Source organism: Petaurus breviceps, unplaced genomic scaffold, assembly GCF_028583685.1.
Source record: "Petaurus breviceps papuanus isolate PSGF00001 unplaced genomic scaffold, PetGlider_PUasm1.0 175, whole genome shotgun sequence".
Classification (NCBI taxonomy): domain Eukaryota; kingdom Metazoa; phylum Chordata; class Mammalia; order Diprotodontia; family Petauridae; genus Petaurus; species Petaurus breviceps.
Genome location: NW_027185764.1, coordinates 8,438,232 through 8,460,653, shown reverse-complemented (window position 1 = coordinate 8,460,653; position 22,422 = coordinate 8,438,232). Strand labels below are relative to the sequence as shown.

The window sequence follows — 22,422 nt, the reverse complement described above, 5'->3', positions numbered from 1 at the left end:
CTCCTTTTAATATACCTTACTACTATTGACACTTCCACCTGTACCTTAAAGCATTAAAAAACGTTATCTCAAAAGTACCTTTCTTAAAATTTTGAAACCTTTTTAACTCAATCATACACGAAGATATATCATTGACCTTAAAGCTCATAAGCTGAAAGAACAAGTCCATTAAGACAATAAGAAAGGGTTTTGATCCCTCTAACAATAAATTATTGAACAATTTGATAAAAAAAATACAGCTGTGGATCTTCCTCCTTCAAGATCTCTGAAAACAATATAACCATGTGCCAAGCAGTACAATGAATAAGACACTACACTATGAGGCAGCAGACACAAGTTCTTGTTGCTATTAAACAACCTTGAGTTCTAACATCTTAGCCGCCTCGTGTGCAAAAATGCTGGACTAAATGATCTCCAAGGTCCCTTCTGCCTCTGACATTGTAAGAATCTATCTGGAAACCAAGAAGATAGTCTGGAGACCTCTGGAACTTTCACCGGCTACATGGCTTTGTAGTTCTATCACCAGGAACAATCTCGCTTCTTTATTTAATGGGAACATTCCTCCATTTGGTCACAATTCAGATCTGACAGCACAGTGCCTGGCACATACTGGGCATTTGCCAGATAGTCTAGATACAGGGGTGAAGAACACGCAGCCTCGCGGCCACACGAGGCCCTCTAGGTCCTCGGCTGTGGTCTTTTGACTAAGTCCAAGTTTTACAGAACAAATTCTTTTATTAAGGGGATTTGCTCTGTGAAGTTTGGATGAGGGCCACATGTGGCCTCAAGCCTGCAGGCTCCCCACCCTTGGTTTAGAACATTCAGGAGTACTAGACATTTATTAATAGCAAAAAACATATATTAAGTTGAAAAAAAGACAGTTCATAAAACAAATAGAGATCTCAGCCCTTCATGTCACTGACTAAACTGCTAAATGACTCATTTGACCCCAGCCCACCCATCAGTCACCTTGCAAAGCCTTGAAGCCCTGGAGAGGAACCCGCGTTGAACCAGTCACGAACTGCAACAACCTGGCTCTCCTTTCTTCGTCAAACGTTTCTACTGCTTGCCAGAACCATTTTACAATATTGCTATCTGCCATGCAGTGCTTGAGACGGGTATTTGACTTCCAATCATTCAGGTCTATTTTATCCAGGCCTCCTATTATGAGCTGTGAAGGTGTTAAAAGAGAATTACTTCAAACAGCAAATGTAAAATGATGTGTTGTGGCTAAGAGACACCCAAAGAATGAACTGTACCCCCAGATGAAATACTTCAGCTAACAATTTTGCTCCCAATGCCAGTTCCTCCATGAAGCATTCCCTGACCCTCACTGCTGCTAGCTCCTCTCCACACCCCACAGCACATCATTTTGTCCTGTGCCTTTCTCATGTCTTACAATTATCTGTATAGGGACTATAAGCTCCATGAGGCAGCAACTAAGTCTGAACTATACTGTGTATCAACCCTAGGGCTCTGCACAACATAAAGACTTAGTAAATGTAGAATTACAATGATCAGTTGTGACTCCAAACATTTTCAGGCATAAGCAACAGAAGAATTTATTTTGCCTGACCATGTTATCAGTTAGTTGTTTTCAGTAATGTCTGACTCTTTATGACCCCATTGGAGTTTTCTTGGCAAAGATACTAGATTGTTTTGCCATTTCTTTTGCTAGCTCATTTTACAGATGAGGAAACTGAGGCAAATAGGGTGAAATGACTTGCCCAGGGTCACAGAGCTAGTCAGTGTCTGAGGCTAGAACTGAACTCTGGTGAGAGGGTGGGAGAGAGAGGGAAATGGAGGGGAGAAAAGGAGGGGGGGAAGAGAGAGAGAGAGAGAGAGAGAGAGAATGAATATACTGCTTGTGACAAAGAAAGAAGGAAAGAAGGACAGACATTTTTAAAATAGAGGAAAAAGGATTTCAAAAGGGGACACAAACAGGGCCTTACTAGTACTACTGTGTTACATTCACTACATACTTTAAAATGCTATTTAATATTCATTGTTTCATGTACAATTCCCTTCCTATCCTAAGAAGCATATGGAAATATTCATGTTTGTTGAAGTTAGTCAAGTTTATAAAAGAAAAAAAATTTAAGAATGTGGAACTGAAAGCAAATAGTCATATTCAAATAAATATGAAATGAACTTATTTAAGTAGCAAATATGCTATGAATAAATACTGTATCTACCACCCATCACCATCATCCATCTGTTTTCTAAAGGTTAATTTTGGTAAAATGGAAATATACTCTGGGCTCAGTATGGTATAAAGGTGAGCACAGCTGCCCTCTCAGCAGGTGATCTGAGATGGCTGTAAAGATAACAAAGACCCTAGACAAAGGGGAAGGAACAGAGTGAGTTTGAGATGTTTATGGAGCATCAAGGTGGAAATGGTCCAAGTGCCAAAGGAGAAGAGGAGGAGCTCAGCATGACAGAGGATAAGGAGTGAAAAGAAAAACACTGATGGACTTCAAGGAAGCATGGTGGTAAGAGAAAGGGAAAATGGAGAAGACATGGATATTGTATCATAAATGGAGAAAGGGAACAAGTTACTGACTTGCAAACCTTAAAGCTATCTCTATGGAAATTAATATTACTATAAACCAGCAAAATTCATAGTATCACACATGAGTTGACAAGTATCCCATTGCTAATAATGAGCAAAGGCTTGTGAATCCTAGACCATTCCCCATAAAGAACCAAAGATAGACATGTTTGTATATATTTTGTATTTTAATCCAGTGTGTTTAATCCAGAATGTTTCTCTGAAGAGGGCATTAGATGGGAGTTGGAGCTTCTGGGGTCTGAGTTCTCTTAGAGGAGACAAGTGGAACAATAAACAAACATTACCATTCCAAACACTACAAGTTGTCAGAGGAACGTGGACAATGCCAGATAGCAAGCTGTGCTTAAGAGTGTCTACTGGCCATTTTTTGCAGGGGATCGAGGAGAACTCCCTCTGCTAACTGCTGCCTTTAAGTCTCTCTCTTTTCTATAGCTGGTCTCTGTCCATGGTCTACATCCATTAGATACCAGACATTTTCATCAAGAAGTAACATCCATGTGCTTTTTTCCACTGCTTTGGGATGTGAGGACTCAGTAGGAAATAACACATAAAAGTGTGATTATGTAGCAGTTACAGTGAAGCAGCAAGTGAGCCTACATGATATGTGGTAGTTGGGACACTGGAAGGAGAAGCTGTTGGAAGAATGAGGAGGAGTTCAAGGAAATCAAACCTTTTTCCTCAGCACATTTAGGAAGTTTGTTCCTGTATTATTTCACCACAACTGTGCCTGAGATGCCAAATTATCCTTCCCTGAAGCAGAAAAAGCTAAAGGGTAACTTACGAACATCACCCAAATATTACTGACATAAGGAGGACCCTGGCCGCTTCTCCACGTCCACACTACATAGCTTAAAGTGCAGTGAAAGAGTCTGGTTAGGGAAAAGATACTTTCTTGACTCTCCTGCACAGAACTCACCACCTTCACCCTCTGGGCTCCTGCAGCAGGGGTGTATGACATCACTGTCACCAGTTTCAAAAGGAGGCCCCAAAGCAGTATGGGTTATAATATGCTGATGTGATCCAGTCACAAAGATAACGAGCCCCCAACCCAGTTCCTCAGGTTCTTTAATGCCGTGACTCGGCCCTTCATTCCGACTAAAGATAATGTGCACACCTCAAGCTCCTTCTGGTCAAAAGGCTTTAGTAAGTGTTGGGGGATGAGCTCATTAAATCCTTTTTGAAGTGCCAGGAACTGAGCCTCAATTCCTCTCATAAACCTCCAATTTACATATAACCTGAAACAAAAAAAGTCCGAAGTTAGAAGCAGTATAAAACAGTACAGGAAGGAATGATTTTTTTCTCCATTGATAGTTAAAGAAATCTTGACATGTGATGTCAGAACTGATAAAAGCAAGCATTGCAGGTAGACACACTGTAAGTCTCTCCCAACCATCCCCCCCTCCCCAAAGTTTAGTAATAACTAGCTGAACTGTCAAATTTCAAGTATGCCAACCCACACCTATATATTTCCAATTAGGCAGAACTGGGCTACTAGAAATAATCTGGTCTTGACCACGACTGCTTCAACTATGCCCTGACACTTCCAAATGTATTTATATAAAAATATAACTTAGAACCAAGAGAAAAATATGCACCCATTCTATAGCTTAAGGAAAGAGAAATGACCTTTAAAAAAATGTCTCTAAATCCCTCCAAAATTGTCAGTGTTTATATAATGATTTACCTTGAGTAAGAGGTAGAAAAACAGGCTGCAATAGAGATTAGGGTCCAGCAGAGCGTGTGGTTCTTTGCCTTGTGTCATATTCTCTAGTAACCTGCCTGTGACTGAGGGGGTCACCCTGACTATGGAAACTTTAGTGTGGTTGTGGTGAGTGAGGTTACTCCTTGGGAAGTCGGCCTTCTAGCCAAGACACAGAAATCTGTCCCATCATCCCCACCTGTGCACTAACAACTAAACAGTCACTTATAAAAGCTTGCTCCCAGTTTAGGAAAGGGACATCACTTCTTCCCTGTCCCTAGGGCAGAGATGTTTGTTCACTGTAGAGCCTTGCTAGGCAGGGCTATCACAGTCAGCAACCACAGGGCGCTGGATCTCAGAACCTCTTGAGGTTTCTTCCAGTAAACATGGCTCTATGAAAATATGAGTATAAGGGGTGGTCAGACTAGAGTCTTGACTTGTTCCATGACATCGTGAGCTCCCTGAGGGCAGGGACCAAGTCTAATCTAAACTTTGTAAACAGGGAATTGTACATTTCCATGCACCCTTTAGGTGCCCAACATATATTTGTTGCTGCTACTGATGATCCTGTGGGTATTACCGGACATATTCTTTCTTGTTCTCCTCTGTAACAGGAACATTTCTACCATTTGGTTTGAGCTCATGTTGAAGAATCCGCCCAAAAGCATTATGTTCAACACAGAAAGTGTGATCCAACACAGGAGTGATGTCATTCTCTCTGTCAAAGTTAAAAATACATGTTAATTAGACCTTTACGACTATAAAACACAATTGTAAATGGCAGAATCAGAAGGAAGAGGAGAAAACAACCTCCTTTACTGAGCATGTGTGCAGAGCACTATGAAGTGTCAGAACAGGAAAAAATTGGTACTTGTCTTTCATGGAGTTTATCCTGACTGGGAGGTAGTGGGGTATTGTGGAAAGAACAATAGACACGGGGATCAGGAAGTCTGAGTTCTAGTCACGGATCCAGTATTAGCCAGCTATGTGACCCTGAGTGGGTTATAATCTCATTGGGCTTTAACTGTCATCTATAAAAAGTTAGGTAGATCATCTACAATCTCAATTCTGGCTCTGAAAATCTATGTGATTCTAGTATAACCTAAGTGCTTAGGTGCTGAGGAGGCAGTGTGGAAACGGAGTCAAGAGGGAATGCAATGCTACACTGTGAAAGCAAGTATCTTAATGCTGCTTCCCAGTCAAAGAAATAGACTTTTAAGCAACATTCAGAATTGACAAATGAAAATGAAAAGTCTTTGACTGTACCGTTAGAACTTGATTTTTCTATTTACTGTATCTGGTATAGCATGCTACAGTATAAACTGCAGAGGATGGAACACTTCAGAAGATGCTTTCCTTCCTATTTCCTTATACTACTTAACTACAACTCCAGTCCAAATGGAAAACTACGAAATGAGACGTGCCCTTATTAATGAGTTAGTGATTCCCGTCCAACTCATTTGCTCCTAATCTCAACTATGCAAACAGGCAATCGCTAGCACTGAAGCTAGGGCCTCTCCAATACTATAAAACATACTTATTCTTCAAAATGTGTAGCTCTCAGCATTTTGTGGGTAGCACCTGAAGCATGGGAGAACATGTCTGAGTAAAGTAGAAAATAAAAATGAATTTTGCTTTGAAAATTTCATGGGTCTTACTGAAATAACAATTGTTCACATTTATACTCTGCTTTAGGATTTTACACAGTGCTTTCCTCATAACAACACGACGAAGTAGCTGGTGCAAGTGTTACCATTCACATTTTATAGCTGAGGAAGCTGGACCGCAGAGAAGTCAAGTCAACAGAGCTCAAAGACCAGTGGCTGGTAAGGGCTGGAGCTGGGATTCAAACTTACAATCACTGATTCTGAGCCCACTACTCTTTATACCATATCACTTTGGTAACTGGATTATGTACCATGGCGCTGCAAACCTAAGGTTAGGGTTTGTTAGTCATTGTGGTTTAAACTCAACAAATCAACAAAAAGGAGAAGAAACTGGACTATAAACTAGAAAAATCTGATTAAATACCAGCAAATATTTTTAACTGTCAAATGTTTAAAGCTAAATGTTTTTTCTTTTATAAATGTAATCTATTATATCTCTCCTTTTTATTCTCCTCCACACATACTTACTCCTGTTTCTCCTTTTTCTCACATGCCATCTCAGAGATAAAAGAAATCAATAGAATCGCTACCTGTTTCCCTCAGGAAGAGTCTTAGACTTAAGCCATCTGCAAATACACAGTACTTACAAAATCCAAACTAAGCTCTTGTGTAGCTCTGGGTCAACTGATTCCAAATCTGATAGCTGAATGGGCTTCCCCAGTAGCTGTTTGTAGAAAGGAACTGTGAAACCTCCATTGATGTAGTGTCCATGGAACACAGCCAGACCCATTATCCGCCCAACAAAGTGGAAATAAGACAAATGATCCTGCAGGGGACACCAAAGAGCAAGAACTGATCAGAAGAATGACTAGCTAGCTGCTGCCATCTCGTGGTCTGCTGTCTCCATGCCAGGAAGAAGGCAGGGCAACCCATAATAAAAAAAAAAAGTCTCATTTTTCTTTTCCTAGTTTCATTTGTTCTTTTATGTGCAAATATAAGAAAAGCTATAAAAAATAATAAAGCATATATTTTAAAATTATATTTTGGAAAGATTCTCCCTGACACAATTACTCTTTTCCCGATTCTCTTAATGTGTTAAGTCCCCAAACCTTATTTAGTAAGTCCTTATCTGTCAATAAGAATAAGACGGTGAAAAAAATAACCTTAAATGACCCAAAACTTTAACAAATTCCTTTTATTCTTTTTAACTAGAGAAACCAATTTTTGGTTTAGATTTGGATCACTCTGAGTCTTGTCAGTTGAAAGTTGTAAAGCTCAAGTAAAACCTTGACTTAAAAGTGATAGGTAAGTATTGCTCTACATTAACCACCCACAATATCCAGAGATCACTAGTTCTTATCAGCAATAAGTACAGAAACATGGATATATAACTTTTTTGCTTGGAAAAACAAAGTCCAGCACTTATGAACCTAGGAAATAGAACTTCTTTGATGAATATAGCATCTCTTAGCCAGAACTCTCTCAAATAACTATAAAGAAAGTCACGTGGAATAATTCAGTTTATTTACTGTTCTATACAAAAACAAATCACCTGCAGATTCTGTTTACTAAAAACTCAGGAGTACAAAATTATCCAAATCTCTGAGCTCAAACTAGTCCTCACTTAAACTTTCAATGTTTTTACTGAACATAAGCAAGTTATTTATTGACTAGATTCAAAATTTAATTGGATGTTAAGAGTCAGCTTTAAAAAATTCTGCCAGTTAAACCGATCGGCATTATGTTTCTGAATACTTACAGGGTTGATTGAAGAGTCTGGATTTATTTGCAGCATGTAAATATTATCTGTGGAATACTGGAAGAGTCCATAATATGGATTCAGCATTTCATGGCACAGTAAATAGAGCCACTCCCTAGAGATAACACAGTATTTCAGTTTACAAAGGAGCATCTTCATCTTTGAAAGGCATTTATCCCAAAGTACCCATTCCTAATAGAATTCAACCTGCATCCACTGTGTACACAAGTTAAACATCCACGTTTATAAGAAAGAAGAGTCAGTCATATTACCCCAGAACAGAAAAAAACTAAACAAAAATTGTGACCTCAACAACTCAGTATTTACCAGACACACGTGTTGATAACAACACTAGGTAGTGTGTGGGTGGGTGGGAGGGAGGGAGGGAAGGGGAGGATGAGAGCAGAAGATACAAAGCAAACAGCAGAAACTACCCTCCAATAAACTTTCTCAAAGAAGAGAATTCAGTGACCTAACACGGGCTGGATTACTCAGTCCTACTCAGATAGATTTAATGAGACTAAGACAAAAGGAAACTGTTACTGAAATTCATTTTTGAGACAGTTGGAAGTACCTGAGGGTTTTAATCCACATGACTTGGATACTTTATGTATTTACATAGTTTAAGGATTTTAAAACACTTCTTTTTCTGTAAAATGAAACTGTTCAAGGCACTGTGCTTACTTTGAAAGGATTTGGTAGATACAAACATAAGGACATTTTAAAATTTAATAAGCATGTAGTGAGCAAAGCCCTATGTTAAGTGGTAGGGGCTAAAGAGGAGTCCCTGTCTTCACAGACCTAACAATCTACTTGGGAGCTACTGAATCAACATGAAACATCACACTACAAAATGGAAAAGCAGCCTGGTGTAGTGGATAAAAGGCTGGCCAGGAAGATGAGTTCCAAATCCTGACTCTGACACAAACTGGCTATGTGATCATGGGCCAGTCACTTAACTTTCCAGAACCCTATACAACTGCTGAAGACTATGCATTAAAGATGTTGCTATCTACATCAGTAGAGGGAGTTCCCTACATTGATGTAACTGCTAATCTGAACTCCTTGCCTTCCCCACCAAACTGAAAATCAGTCGCAACAAGTATTGGAAAAGTAATAAATTAAGTGCTACCAATAAAGGAAAAGGTCATTTGTGACTGAGGTGGAACAGGTGGTGCCTGAACCAGAACCTGAAGGAAGAAAAGGATTTCAATAAGCAGAGGTGACCACTTCAGGCTCAGGTGATGAGGGATGGAGACTGCATGCCTCCCTTTCTTGCTATGTGTGTCCTGAGATGAGGCTTGGCAGCAGGACACTTCCCATCTGTCCCAAAGCAACTTCTCTCCTGCCAAGCCCACCTGGTTTCCTGTCTCCAGGTAGAAGAAGAAGGAGACCTTCCTCTAATCACAAGCCTACTCTCTCCATACAAAGCAGAGCAACCTTCCCTTTGACCACAGCTCTTCCATCTCTTGCTCCGTCTGTCCCTGAAGGATAAAGAGGAAAAGTCTCTACAAGAACTGATGCTGAGTGAAGTGAGCAGAACCATGAGAACACTGTACATGGTAACAGCAACACTGTATAATGATCACCCAAGATCTACTTAGCCCTTCTCAGCAATGAAATGATCCGAGACAATTCCAAAGACTCAATGGAATGGAAAATCCTATCCACATCTAGAGAAAGAACGAGGGAGTCAATGCAGATCGAAGCACCCTATTTTCACTTTCTTGGTTTTTTCTATCTCGTGGTTTTCCCCTTTTGTTCTGATTCTTCTTTCACAAAATGACTGATGTGGAACCTATATCAAACTGCCGTTTAACATGACTGCAGAAGTACAACTAATATCAGATTGTTTGCTCTCTTGGGGAGGATGAATGGGAAGGAAGGAGGAAAGAGAAAAATTTGGAGTTCAAAATCTTATAAAAAATAAATGCAGAAAACTATCTTTACATGTAATTCAAAAAAATAAAATACTACTTACAAAATTTTTTTTAAAAAGAGGAAAGTCTCAGGGTGGGGGGAGTGGGACTTCCTTCTCTTGCTGTGCCACTGTCAGAGGGAAGAGAAGTACTGAGCCAGGGCCTCCCACCCCATGCTGTCCTTGGTTCCAGACTGATCTCCAGCATCCCTTGGGAAGAGGAGTGGAGTCTTCTACTCAGTGATAACGAATATTCTCGCACATGGTGACATCCCATACATCCTAGTGATCCTGAATCCCTCCAGGTCATCGTCCATATTCCATGCTCCAGCTCCCAGAGACTGATTCCCTTTTCCCACCCTCCCACTCCAAAGCTCAAACAAATGTCACCCACACCTTCCACTGTGCTCTCTGGAAGGTCTGTTCCATAGGCAACAAACTTCCTTTCATCCTGAATCTTTTTCTCTCACTCTTTTTTTTTTCTAAAGCAATTGGGGTTAAGTAACTTGCTCAAGGTTACAAGGCCAGTTATTTCTGGGTGTGGTGCTAAGTGTCTGAGCCCGGATACAATCCCAGGTCATCCTGACTCAGGGGTAGGTGCTCTTACTCGCTGTGCCACCTGGCTGCCCCCTTTCTCTCTCTTATCTGCCAGCTAGTAGTGAAACTTCCCTCCCCACTGATGACTCCACCTCCCTGGCTGCACCTTCACTCATTCCCCTCAGCACATCTGTCAAGGCAGGGAGCTGGAACTCATGGCAGGTTCTTTTCCTACGCTCAGTAAACTCCTCTCCTTTGAAGTTATTCATCTCTACCACACACTCAAAATGCTGGTAGCTGTTGTCAACACACCTCCAGGTCAATCCCCTTTCCTCCTCCTGGCTCACAATTCTCTCTTCTCCAACACCCTATACCTCATGCTAGGGGACTTCAACATACATACTAACCCTCCCTCAAATATCAGAGTAGTTAAATTACCTTAATTTTTAGTGGTTAAAATACCTTAACCACTCTGCCTACTCAATTCCCATGACCTACTCCTTCACCCACCCAGTCTTGGCCCCACACAAAAATGGTCTTGCCTTTAATCTCGATATCACCTATGACTACCACTTCCATGTTCAAGAATTCTGAACGCTCCTTACTTGACTATAATCTATTGGCTTTTTACCTCTCCCTCTGCCTTCCCTGACAAAACTCAACTTTTTGTTGGCACCGTGACCTTCAATTCCCAGCCGTTCCCTCCTCTTCCTCCCATCCTGACCCCTTTGGGAGTAAATCCAACTCTACCCTGTCCTCTTGAGTGCCTAGCCTCCTTATCATTTCAATGACTGTATTCTGCCAAGCCCCAGCATCTCCAATCACACATATGCCTTCTGGCATTCTCTCCTTCTTCACTCTTATCTTCTCACACAAAGAAGTGGCCTTACTCCTTACCAAAACAAATCCTCCTAATTTAACAAATAATCTCATTCCATCCTTCCTCCTCCAACAAACTGCCCCCCCCCCCCATTTTCCCCATTCTAACACTCATTTTCTTTTTTCTTTTCCTAACACTCATTTTCAATCTCTCCCTGACTGTTGGCTCTTTTCCTACTGCCTCCAAACATGCTCTTATCTTCCTGATCCTCATAAAGCCCTCACTTGATCCTTCCATTCTGGCTAACTGTTATCTTATATTTCTTCTGCCCTTTGTGGCTAAACTAAAAGAAAAGGTCATCTACAATGAGTGCCTCCATTTTCCCTTCTTTCGCTCTCTTCTTAACTCCTTAATCTGACTTCTGACCCTAGCACTCTACTGAAACTGCTCTCTCCAAAGTTACCAAAGATGTTAACTGTCAAATCCAATGGCCTTTTCTCAATCCTCAATCTCCACCTCTCTGCAGCCTTCTTGACTGATGATCACCATCTCTGCTCCTTGATACTGCTTTCTTGTCTCTAGGTTTTTAGGTCACCACTCTCTCCTGGTTCTCTTCCTACCTACCTGACCACTCTTTCTCAGTCTCCTCTGCTGAATCTTCATCCAGATCATGCCCTCTAACAGTAGGTATCCCACAGACCTCTGCTGTGGGTTCTCTCCTCTTCTTCCTCTAAACTACTTAGTGATCTCATCAGTTCCCATGAATTTAATTATCATCTCTATGCTGACAATTCTCATATCTACCTATCCTGCCCTCCAATCTCACATCTCCTTCTGTCTTTCAGACATTTTGAACTAGATGTCCAGTAGACACCTTGAACTCAATATGTCCAAAACAAAACTCATTGTCTTTCCCCCTCAACTGTCCCCCATTCCCACCTTCCTTATTATTGTACATGGAACAAGCACCATCCTCCCAATCCCTCAGGATCCTCCAGTATTACCACCACTCTGGCGTAAACCCTCATCACCCTACACCTGGACTATTATATTAGTCTGCTCATGGGCCTTCCTGACTCAAGTTTCTCCCCACTTCAATTCATTTTCTATTCAGCCACCAAAGTTATTTTCCAAAAATGAAGGTCTGATCATATCACCTCATTCCCTCTCCAAATCCCACCTCAGTCCTCAATAAATTCCAGTGGCTCCCTACTGCCTTAAGTAAGAAATACAAAATGCTCTCCTTGGTGTTCAGAGCCCTTCGTGACCTAGCCCCTTCTAGTTCTCTAAAACCTTTTTCCCTACCTATACCTTTCCATTCCGTGACCCTGGACTCCTGGCTGTTCTAAGAATAAAACACCCCAAACTCTTGGCTCTAGACATTTTCTCTGGCTGTCCCCCATGCCTGGAAGGCCTTCTCTCTTCACTTCTGTCTTCTGGCTCTCTGGCTTCCTGTAAATCCCAACTAAAATCCTCTCTTCTACAGGAAGCTCTTCTGAAGTTCTCCCCTCTGTTGATTATTTCCTATGTATCCTGTACACAGCTTGTTTGTACATATTTGTTTGCTTGTTATCTCTCGAATCAGATTGTGTGTTACTTGAAGGCAGGGACTGTCTTCAGGGATTGCCTCTTTTTGTATACCTAGCCCTTAGCATAGTGGCTGGCACAGAGCAGGCATTTAATGAATTTTATTGACAGCTAGGGGACACAGCAGATAGAATGCTGGGCCTGGAGTCAGAAAGACTTGAGCTGAAATCTAACCTGAAGACTTTCACTAGCTGTGACCCCTGGGCAAGATACTTAATGTAGTCTACCTCAGTTTCCTTACTTGTAAAATGGATATAATATAAGCACCTACCTTCTAAGGCCATGATGAGGATTAAATGAGCTAATATTTGTTTTCAGCACATTGCCTGGCACACAATAGGCCTTTAATTAATGCTTAAAAAAAAAGGAAAAAAAAAAGAATGTGTCCTAGGCACGAGTGATAGGTTACAGAAATGCATGTAGGTCGAGGACAGGAAGTAAAATGGGATTAAGAAAAAGGAAGTATTAAGGATAGTTAGTAGCCTACTGGACATTTCCAAATGGATGTTATGCAAGCATCTTTCACTCAATGTATCTACAACACAACTCTCTTCTCTTTTTAAAAATGGTATTAACATCAAATAAATGAGTACACACACACACACATAGAAGAAAGAGGGAAATGACAAATTTCTATTATATGCTGTTTTCCTTCATTTTGAAATGCATAATTCAATGGGTACCTTTCGAAGCTATCATTCTAGTTTGTCCTATTTTCTGCACTTTAACGAAATGCTTCAATTACCCTATTTCTTTTCTTTTTTCTGAACTACCTACTATCCCCCCCTTTTCCCACTGGAAGAAAAAAAAACACACCTCCAAAAATTCTTGTAACAAATATAATCAAACAAAACAAATTCCTACATTTGGTCTTGTCTGACAAATTTATCTAATTCTGTACCTTAGGTCTATCATTTCACTCAAGAAATAGGTAGCATGCTTCATCACAGTCCTTTACTAATCATAGATGATGACTGTGTTAGTCAGGTACCTCATGTAAATCTTTCCAGGTTTCTTCCCTTATACCCTGGTTCCTTGTTTCTTATAGTATTCCATTACATTCATATACCATAATTTATTTAGCCAACTTCCAATAGATGAATATCTGCTTAATTTCCAGTTCTCTGCTATTACAAAAAAGAGCTGCTCTCTCTCTCTCTCTCTCTATATATATATATATATATATATGTAGGACCTTTTCCTCTTCCTTTGATCTTTTTTGGTATATAGGCTTCAGAGTGCTATCACTGGGTCAAAGGATATGCTCTCTTTACTAACTTTTTGGGCATAATTATATATTTGTAAAGCACAGTGAGTGGCCCTATGTAAGTACTAGCTCTTTTTTTTTTTTTAAGCAATTGGGGTTAAGTAACTTGCTCAAGGTTACACGGCCAGGTGTTTCTGGGTGGGTGACAAGTGTCTGAGCCCAGATTCAATCCCAGGTCATCCTGACACTGGGGCCGGTGCTCTTACTCACTGTGCTACCTGGCCGCCCTGTAAGTACTAGCTCTTATTATTATTATTTTATTATTGTTAACTAATATTGTTCTATCATTATTAGCTAATATTATTCTACTTACTGCTCTGATCAGAATATTCCCTAGCTTCCCTTGGTAGATAAATATATACGTTTGACCCCTTAAGTACAGGTGTGTCCCACATTCTGTCTATGGTCCTTTTCTTTTTCTTTCTTGGTCATTGTTTTATAATTTCCTATGGCTTTAATTACTTTTTTTTTCTGCTTTTTGGAGGGGCAATTGGGGTTAAGTGACTTGCCCAAAGTCACATGGCTAGTTTTTGTGTTAAGTGTCTGTGGCTGCATTTGAACTCAGCTCCTCCCGACTCCAGGGCCAGTGCTCTATTCACTGCACCACCTAGCTGCCAGGGTTTAATTACTTTTTATGTAAATGACTTCCAGATCTTTATATTCAGCCCTAACAGTTCTCCCTAACTCCAGTCCTGCAATAACAACCGGATGACCTGTGAGCAGCTTTAACTCAACATGTCTGGAGACTGATCCCAATCTTTTTTGTCTAAAAAATGAGCTAATATTTGTAAAGTGTTTAGCGCGCTGCCTGGCACACAGCAGCACCCCTTCTCCCAACCTTCCCTCTGTCTATTGAGGGCACCCTTATTTCTCCAGTACCCAGGCTCACAACTTCAGGATTATCCGGTATGTATCACTCCTGCTCTCTGCTCCCCACTCATACAGCTCTCATCCTGGTTCATTCAAGACCCAATCTCCTCAAACCCAGGTCACTGCAATAGCCTCCCAATTAGTCTTCTTGGCTTCATTCTCTCTCTTCCAGAGCAGCTCCCCCTTACTATTAGGATAAAACAGAAATTTTTCTGTTTGGCCTGAAGCCCTCCACCCGACTTCTCCAGGCTCACTGCACTTCACAGGAGCTCTCACCCTTCACTAGAACCCCCTCCCTCCCACTCCACAAACATTAAGTACCTACTATGTGCCAGGCCCTGTGCTGAGTGCTGGGGATACAAATAAGAAAAAAGACAGTTCCTGACCCCAAGAAGCTTATAATCTAACGGGGGAAGACAAGACACAAAAGGAAGCTGGAAAGAGGGAAAACGGGTGGAGTTCAACACGAGGGCGTCTTATTCCATGAAGCCCAACCAGGCAAAGCTGCAGAAAGAAAATGGAGAATTAGCTGCAAAGTCCAGGCCTTAACCTCCATACAGGAAAGCTTTGGGAGGAGGCTGGTACTTCATCCTCCAAACCTGCCACTGGAAGGAAGGCGGCCACGGGAACTGGGAAGAGGCTGAGTTTGAGAGCGCAGTAAGGAGAGTTCAGGGTCCCGGCACCGCGTAGCTATCGCGTATTAAGTTTTCTGGGCGAGGGCTGTTTCTCCTCTGCTGCTCGAGGGCAGGAGGCGCTTCTTTCTTGTCTCATCTCCCTAGCCCCAAGAAATACTTGATTCATGAATGAATCTGCGACTCTGTGATCAATGCAACCCCCATATCCCACATCCTCAGGTGCCAAGTCATGCAGATTCTATGCTCATAATCTCCCCTATGTGTTTTTTTTCTTACTCGATGGCCCTAGTTCAGGTCTCTGCCATCATCTACTACTCCTACAATTCCAACAATCTCCTAATTGGATTCAAAGATGATTCCAGTCTCTTTCATCTCTAATTATTTCTCCACAGAGCTTTTCAAATAATTTTCCTAAAGCAAACACTATGTCACTCTCCTATTTACATACTTTTGGTGACTCCCTACTGTCTCCAGGATAAAATACAGACTATCCAGCTTAGATTTTAAATTCTTGTACAATCTCGCTTTAAACTACCTTTCTATGTATTAAACTACCCTCTTTACACCACCAATTAAAACGGCCTAATTATAGTATCATATACACAATACTCCATACACGATATTTAACGTATTTTATACTCCATCTCCCAATTTTGTGCCTTCACAGAGTCTATCCCCCAATCCCTAGAAGGCACTTGCTTCTCCCCCTCTACCTCTTAGAATTCTTGTGTCCAATGTGACTTCCTGACACCCCAATATGTATCAGGGTTCTCTCTCTTCTCAAATTCACGTGTGTAAAAATGCACAGGCAACATACATGTGTACTTACATGTAAAATGTAATTCCTTTGGAAGGCAGGGCTATTGTTGATTTTGTCCCTGCGTCCTAGGGTCATAGGAGGCACTCAGTAAATACTAATTGGATACTACTGGCAATAGGGAGTCATTAGAGAATCCTGAGCTGGAGAATTACAATGAGTCTTATGTGGCAACAAGATTAATCCAACAGCTATGTGCACTATGAGTGAGAGGAGGCAGAGGCAGGTCTAGAAGGCCGTGTTCAAAGGTTGTTACAGCAGTGTAGAGCTCCAGATCAGGAAACTGTTCCTTCTGACCCTCAAATCACTGCCCACAAAACATTCTAAAATGCAAGTCAGAAGTGCAACTTTCTACAATTTCTATGTCATGTATTTTTCTAACAAAAATTACAACTAAGGAAAGATATCCTTGATCAAAAGAGAAGCAATGAATTATCTCAGAGGATTTCTCATTGATTCAGGCAAAAAAACCAACAACGTGGTGTAACAGAAAGAGCACTGGACAGAGGTCTTGGGTTCACAATTTGGTCGTCTTACTTATTAACTACATAACCTTGGGCGTAGCAATGTAACCTTGAGCAAAGGCACCTACACACTTCTCCGAGCTCTAGTTTCCTCATCTGTAAAATGAGAGATTGGCTGTGAAATGATCTCTATCTCTAAGGTCCCTTCCAATTCTAAAACCTATGATCCTATGAGCTCATGACAATAGGAACAGAAAGGGCAAAGGTAAATGGAACTTTCTATTACAGACAATAAAGAGATCAGTATGGAAACAGGTTCAAGATCATAGATACACTAAGAAATAAATCTACATTTAACTTCAAAGAGCAGAAAGAAACTTCAGAATTATATTTGGATATAAATAATTCTGAAAGGGATAGGACTACTATCCACACCAGAAAGCATTCTGATAATATATTCCTTATGAGAAAGAAAAAAATGGTTTAAATAAAAAACTGAATTGTCCCCAAAGTTTGAGGATTTGGGAAAACTATTTTCCAAAAAGCCCAGGAATTGCAATTGTCTAGACAGGAAGCGATTAAGGCATATGGAAGGATTTCAGCAGAGGCACAGAGAAGGTAAAGATGAACATCAGTTATGTTGTAGAGACTGTGAGTAAGATGATAGGCAAGGAAGAGCTTTGAGGTCAGAAGGACTTGGAAGGAAAAACTCTGAGGTCAAAAGTCTTGAAGATTTCTATGCAATATGGAGATTAGGGACAAGAAGAGTTAAGGAAGAAGGCAGATACAGGGAGATACGTGCTATAATACTTCAAAACATCTGACTTTTATCAATGTGGGTACTCTCTCCACCAATGCAGAATGAAAGCCCTCAGTGCCTCAATAAATGGTTTCATGAGTTATGTCTAGAAAATTCATCATGAAGTGGCCAACTTTTTCTTGATACAATCAGACTGATCCTTAGATAAGTCTATTTACTGGCACAGTACTCAAAGCCTTTCCAGCTAGGTGATTATATCCTACTGTCAAAGTCTTCAAGAACTCAAGGTCACCTTATAATTAGGATAATTTATCCTTTAAAAGGCAAAGTTACTGAAAAGACAGAAAGACTACACACCCTACATTTACAACTGTCATAAAAGTGATGCTCAGAAATTGTTCTAAGAAAGGCAGAGCAAAGGACAGTTTGAGAGACTCAACTAAAGAAGAGAATGTGGGAACTGGGTTCCTTTTTTTAAAAACAAACATTTATTAAGCCTCTTCTGTGCCAAGCACAGTGCTAATAAGTAATGTAAGCAGTTAAATGGAAAGATTCATACCAAGAAGGGGATGGGGTGGGAGAAATAATGGCCTCTTGTCAGGAAATCAGTTTTTACTCAGGATCACTGCAAGTAAAACTTTGTCAGAAAGAAAGTAGTTTCTCTAGGACAATGAATAGCAGTTATAACAGGAATGAGACTTGGAAAAGCAAGTCAAGACTACTTTGGCTAAGAAAAGGAAAATAAAGTTGAGCTTAGATTTAAGAGCAATTATTAGAGAGAAATTAGAAGCCCCAATGAATCTGAAGAAATAACAGCAATAATTCTGTAAGGGAACAAAACCTACTTGGAAATTTAGATTGTTGTCTTAAAAAACCCAAACCCTTTAAAGCCCTCTAAGTTGTAGCATGAGCTATTTCAAAGAAAATCTGAGAGACATGAAAATTCAAACACATCAAAATATTATGAGATTATTCAGTTCAGGGTTCTTCTAAATAATGACCTTATTTAATACTTCTAAAAGAAATTTATTTTAATGAAACTGAACACTGTAATTAAGAACAGTGTGTGTCCCCAAAGGAGAGATAAAAAATATACCCTCCTCTCTTCTTCACACAGGTTTGGGTGTAGAATAGTTCATATACTTTTACATGAGCTTCACATATTGGTTAGTTTTACCGAACTGCCTTTTTCTCCCCTTTTCTTTCTTTTATGCTTTTTGTTACAAGTTAATGGTTCATTGGTTAGGAGAGAAGGGAGCAATATATTTGAAAATGAAGGTGATGTTAAAACAGAAGATACCAATTTTTTTAAACATTCATTTTACACATCCAGATTTTAAGGAATATATATCTATGGCAATGTTTACTTCACTAGAGACTTCTTCAAGTTTCAAATTTAAGTAGATTGCAAAGGAATCATATGCATAGGTTTAAAGGTCCAGCTTCAAAAAGGAATGGCTAAGGACTTGTACTTCCTGACAACCTTCTTTTGCTACATGCATTGAGTTCTTTCTTATATATATTTTTTTTTACCAAGGGAGTGTCTACGAAAGCTCCTTGCAGTAAGGAGAGTAGCCATTTGATGTCTCCACTGCTCTAGGATGATTAAATTAGCATCACTGATGTGCTTGTGTATTTTAAGGTGTGCATACATTTGCTTTTTAAAATAACTTATTACAGCCAGGCTAATATGGCAGAATAATTCAAATCTCACCTGGCCACTCCACCATAGTCCAGGCCTTCTTCACCACGGAATTTCACCATTAACCTCTTTTTTAAGTCTTTTGGTCTCATCTTCATTATCTGACGGTAAGATTCCTGCATATGAAAACAACAGTTTTCAGAGAGGTGACTCTTTCCTTTATTTTCAAAAATCACAATAGCACTGAAAACAGATTTTCTACAATGATATGGGTTAACAGGAAGTTTCTGAATCAGAGTTTCTTTTATTAGGGATTCAGCTTGTCTATTTCTCCATTCTTTTTAGCATCTTGCACTCCGATAAGTATTAAAATATAAAAGTCAATCAATAAACATTTATCAAATGCCTACTGGTATATAGTGAAGGGAAAATCAGGATTTAATTGTAAATGCAATTTTTGTTTACTTCAGGACATCCATTTTGATAGTGGACTCTCTAAAGATAATTCTCAATATAACTCAATAGATTTTAACCAAAATGAAGACCTCATTTATAGAACTAGGATTTTAATGGAATAATTACTAGTCAGTTTCTGTTCCTTTCCAAGAGAGAATGAAAAAAATTCCCTGGCAACCAAAACTCAGCTGAGTTTTCCTTTAAAAAGGTTCTAAAATCATATGAAATTCAATAGTATAAGAACATATTAGAACTCCCTTTTAAAATTACCAGCTAAATACTTTTCAGGCCCTTATATCCCATGAAAATAGGGTACTGATTTTATTCTTCCTTGTCCCCAACCCAACCTAAGCTCCAAATTAGCAGTAGAAACACTTGCCATAGGTTGCAATGAGTTTCAAATAAAACTTTTGTTTTACTCTTGTAAACGCTGAGAGTGTGGAGGTTGGACAGAAGAGAAAAGAACACTGTTAACAGTAAGGTATATCTAAATTTAGGAAAATTAATAAATTAGCTACAAGATTAAATATGTACCTTAAAATCAGCAATAATAATGAAAATTATTCTAAGCATTAAGAAAATCAGTATAAATAAATGTATAGGAAGAACACTGTAGTAGGCCTCAGGAGACCAATTCTAGCTCCAGCTTGGTGGCAAGTGTTTTCTTTAGATCTCAGTTTCCTGATATAAAAAAAAAAGGGAGGGGGGGGTGAAGAGTTTGGAGTGGATGCTCCATAAAATTCCCCCATAATTCTAAGATTATTAATTTTCTTCATTTGAAACCAAGAGAGATTTCTCAAGGGAGAGATCACAACTCTCTCCTCAGTGCTGACTTACGTCTCATTAGCTCAGATGCCATCTCTAGACATGTAAAATATTTAAACTTCCTGTCTGCTGCTTTGCATTTTGCCTCTGCTCATTTGACATTACCTCAGAAAGACTGATAGTTCATAGTATCTGCTGATGGCCAAAGACAATGGGATGACTTAGGGGGATTTTTTGACCATGTTTTGAAACATGGTCTTAAGGGATGCCCTGTAAAGGAACTCATCATGAAGGATAGAATTTTAAACTGATAAAAGTCTAAGTATTTTTTGGCATCTTGCATAGACACTGTCTGATCTGAAGAATAAATTTTACAAGAAACTAATTACACTGGAAAGAGAAATCAAGAATTAAGAGAGTACTAACCATGAGAAGTGCTATACATGTCTGTTGTAGCACAAGGATTGTACAGGTGTAAATTGCTGTGACATCAAGTGTAGTCAAGCACAGAAAGTTTAATATGCCTGTATAATACGTTTCAATACAAACCACAGACTTTGACGTATTCAGGTATAGGTTTAAACTACCATCCTGGGGGAACTGTTTTTTGAGGAAGAAGGGTGACAGGGTGGGGGACAGAGTACAAGTGCACTTGTGATTCTACTGGTTAAGGAGACCCCCTCTGCCACTGTAAATCACAGCCCCTGCAGAAACGGGTAATGTGAAAGAGCTGCCTGGGTACTGAGCTGTTAAGTGACTTACACTGGGTCACAGGGCTTGTATCAGAAGGGGGACATGAATTCAGCTCTTTCTGATTCCACAAGGCAATGCTCTAGCCCCTATGCCATGCCACCTTTCTTAAGAGGAAACATGATCCTAAAAATATTCAGGCCTTACATGTACACCAAGTTCCTCCTGCCTCATTTCGAAATGAAACCGATGCCTAAATATGAAACAAAACATAAAAGCACATCTCACGGAAATATGGAAATTCCTCACAGAATGGACCATTTCTATCAGTTTCTGATCAGTACAATATGGCTTTATTATTGACTGGGCCACTTTATGGATCTATAATCTGTGTCTCATTCAGAGTTGTAGTGTTCTATACCTCAAATATTTCTTCTCTGGATACTTCTATGCGACAATGCCCAGCTTGAGGTTGTTGAAGAGAAAGTTCATGTCTAAGGACTTTTAATTTCTGTACTAAATCTCTCTCATATCTCTGGGCAGGAAGCTCTTCATCCTCTAACGACCCTTCATTCGGCACTGACAAAGGCTGGCTGGGTTCCTTTAGTTGGCATTGGTGACTAAAAAGGAAATAAAAGTAAAATTTACTCCAAAAAACAAAGGCCCAAGAAATGCAAATTGTTTGAAAATCTCATTATAGACTATATATATATATAACCATATATATATCCATAACCTATATGGAACTGCGTGCCTTCTCAATGAGGGAGGGTAGGGAAGGAGGGAGAGAATCTGGAACTCAAAAGTTTTAAAAATGAATATTAAAAATTATTTTTACATGTAACTGGGGAAAATAAAATACTAAATTTAATAAGTCTCAGTATAATATATGTAGCATTACAAAATAATTACACAGACTAAGACATTTATTAATAAAACATCCCAGGAAACATAATTATATATCATGAATTATAGATATATCATTCTCAACCTATAACATGGTAGCTGTTGATGACGACTGTCATCTTACATTAATATTATAAAGGATGCTCTTATTATATTTGATATGCAAGTACAAAGTTCATCAAGCAACTTTTTTCCTTTGACCCTAATATTGTATCTAGGAAACAGTACTATGCCACAATACTTTTGGGAAAATAGGCAATTAAAACTTGAAAGGGGTTACTACTGAATAATGTACCTCTAGGAGGGGTGTGTGTGTGTGTGTGTGTGTGTGTGAGTGCAAACACACATATACATACACACATACATAATATGCAAATAATATAGGTCAAATTCAATTAGAACCAACCATTAAAGCATTGTAAAACCAAACAGATTTTTGAGCCTAGACAATAACCCACTTATTTCCTGCAATTTTAAAGTGAGCATAATTCTAGTAAAAAGAACTGAAAACATATTTTAAGAGCATCTGATTCATACAAGTTCTGCCACAAACATCAGATGTCACAGAGGAGAATTGTGATGCTTTGTTGTAAGAGCATAACTAATCTGCAACAATTCTCAATTCAAAGTTACCCTGTGATGAGGGGAGTA

At 39.6% G+C, this 22,422-nt stretch overlaps 2 protein-coding genes across 3 annotated transcripts in view; one reads left to right on the top strand and one right to left on the bottom strand.

Moving 5' to 3' along the window:
• Positions 1–22,422, top strand: part of ARPC1A (actin related protein 2/3 complex subunit 1A) — a 341,638-nt gene that overhangs the window by 8,473 nt on the left and 310,743 nt on the right. The window lies entirely within an intron of this gene.
• SMURF1 (SMAD specific E3 ubiquitin protein ligase 1) overlaps positions 1–22,422 on the bottom strand; it is a 110,358-nt gene that overhangs the window by 7,340 nt on the left and 80,596 nt on the right. For both annotated transcript variants that reach the window (XM_069084739.1, XM_069084741.1), the window contains exons 10-16: positions 21,287–21,485; positions 19,027–19,130; positions 7,638–7,752; positions 6,526–6,704; positions 4,852–4,989; positions 3,687–3,807; positions 970–1,171 (exon numbers count right to left, since the gene is read on the bottom strand). In XM_069084739.1, the coding sequence (XP_068940840.1) occupies positions 970–1,171; positions 3,687–3,807; positions 4,852–4,989; positions 6,526–6,704; positions 7,638–7,752; positions 19,027–19,130; positions 21,287–21,485 (1,058 nt within the window). The remainder of the gene's footprint in view (positions 1–969; positions 1,172–3,686; positions 3,808–4,851; positions 4,990–6,525; positions 6,705–7,637; positions 7,753–19,026; positions 19,131–21,286; positions 21,486–22,422) is intronic.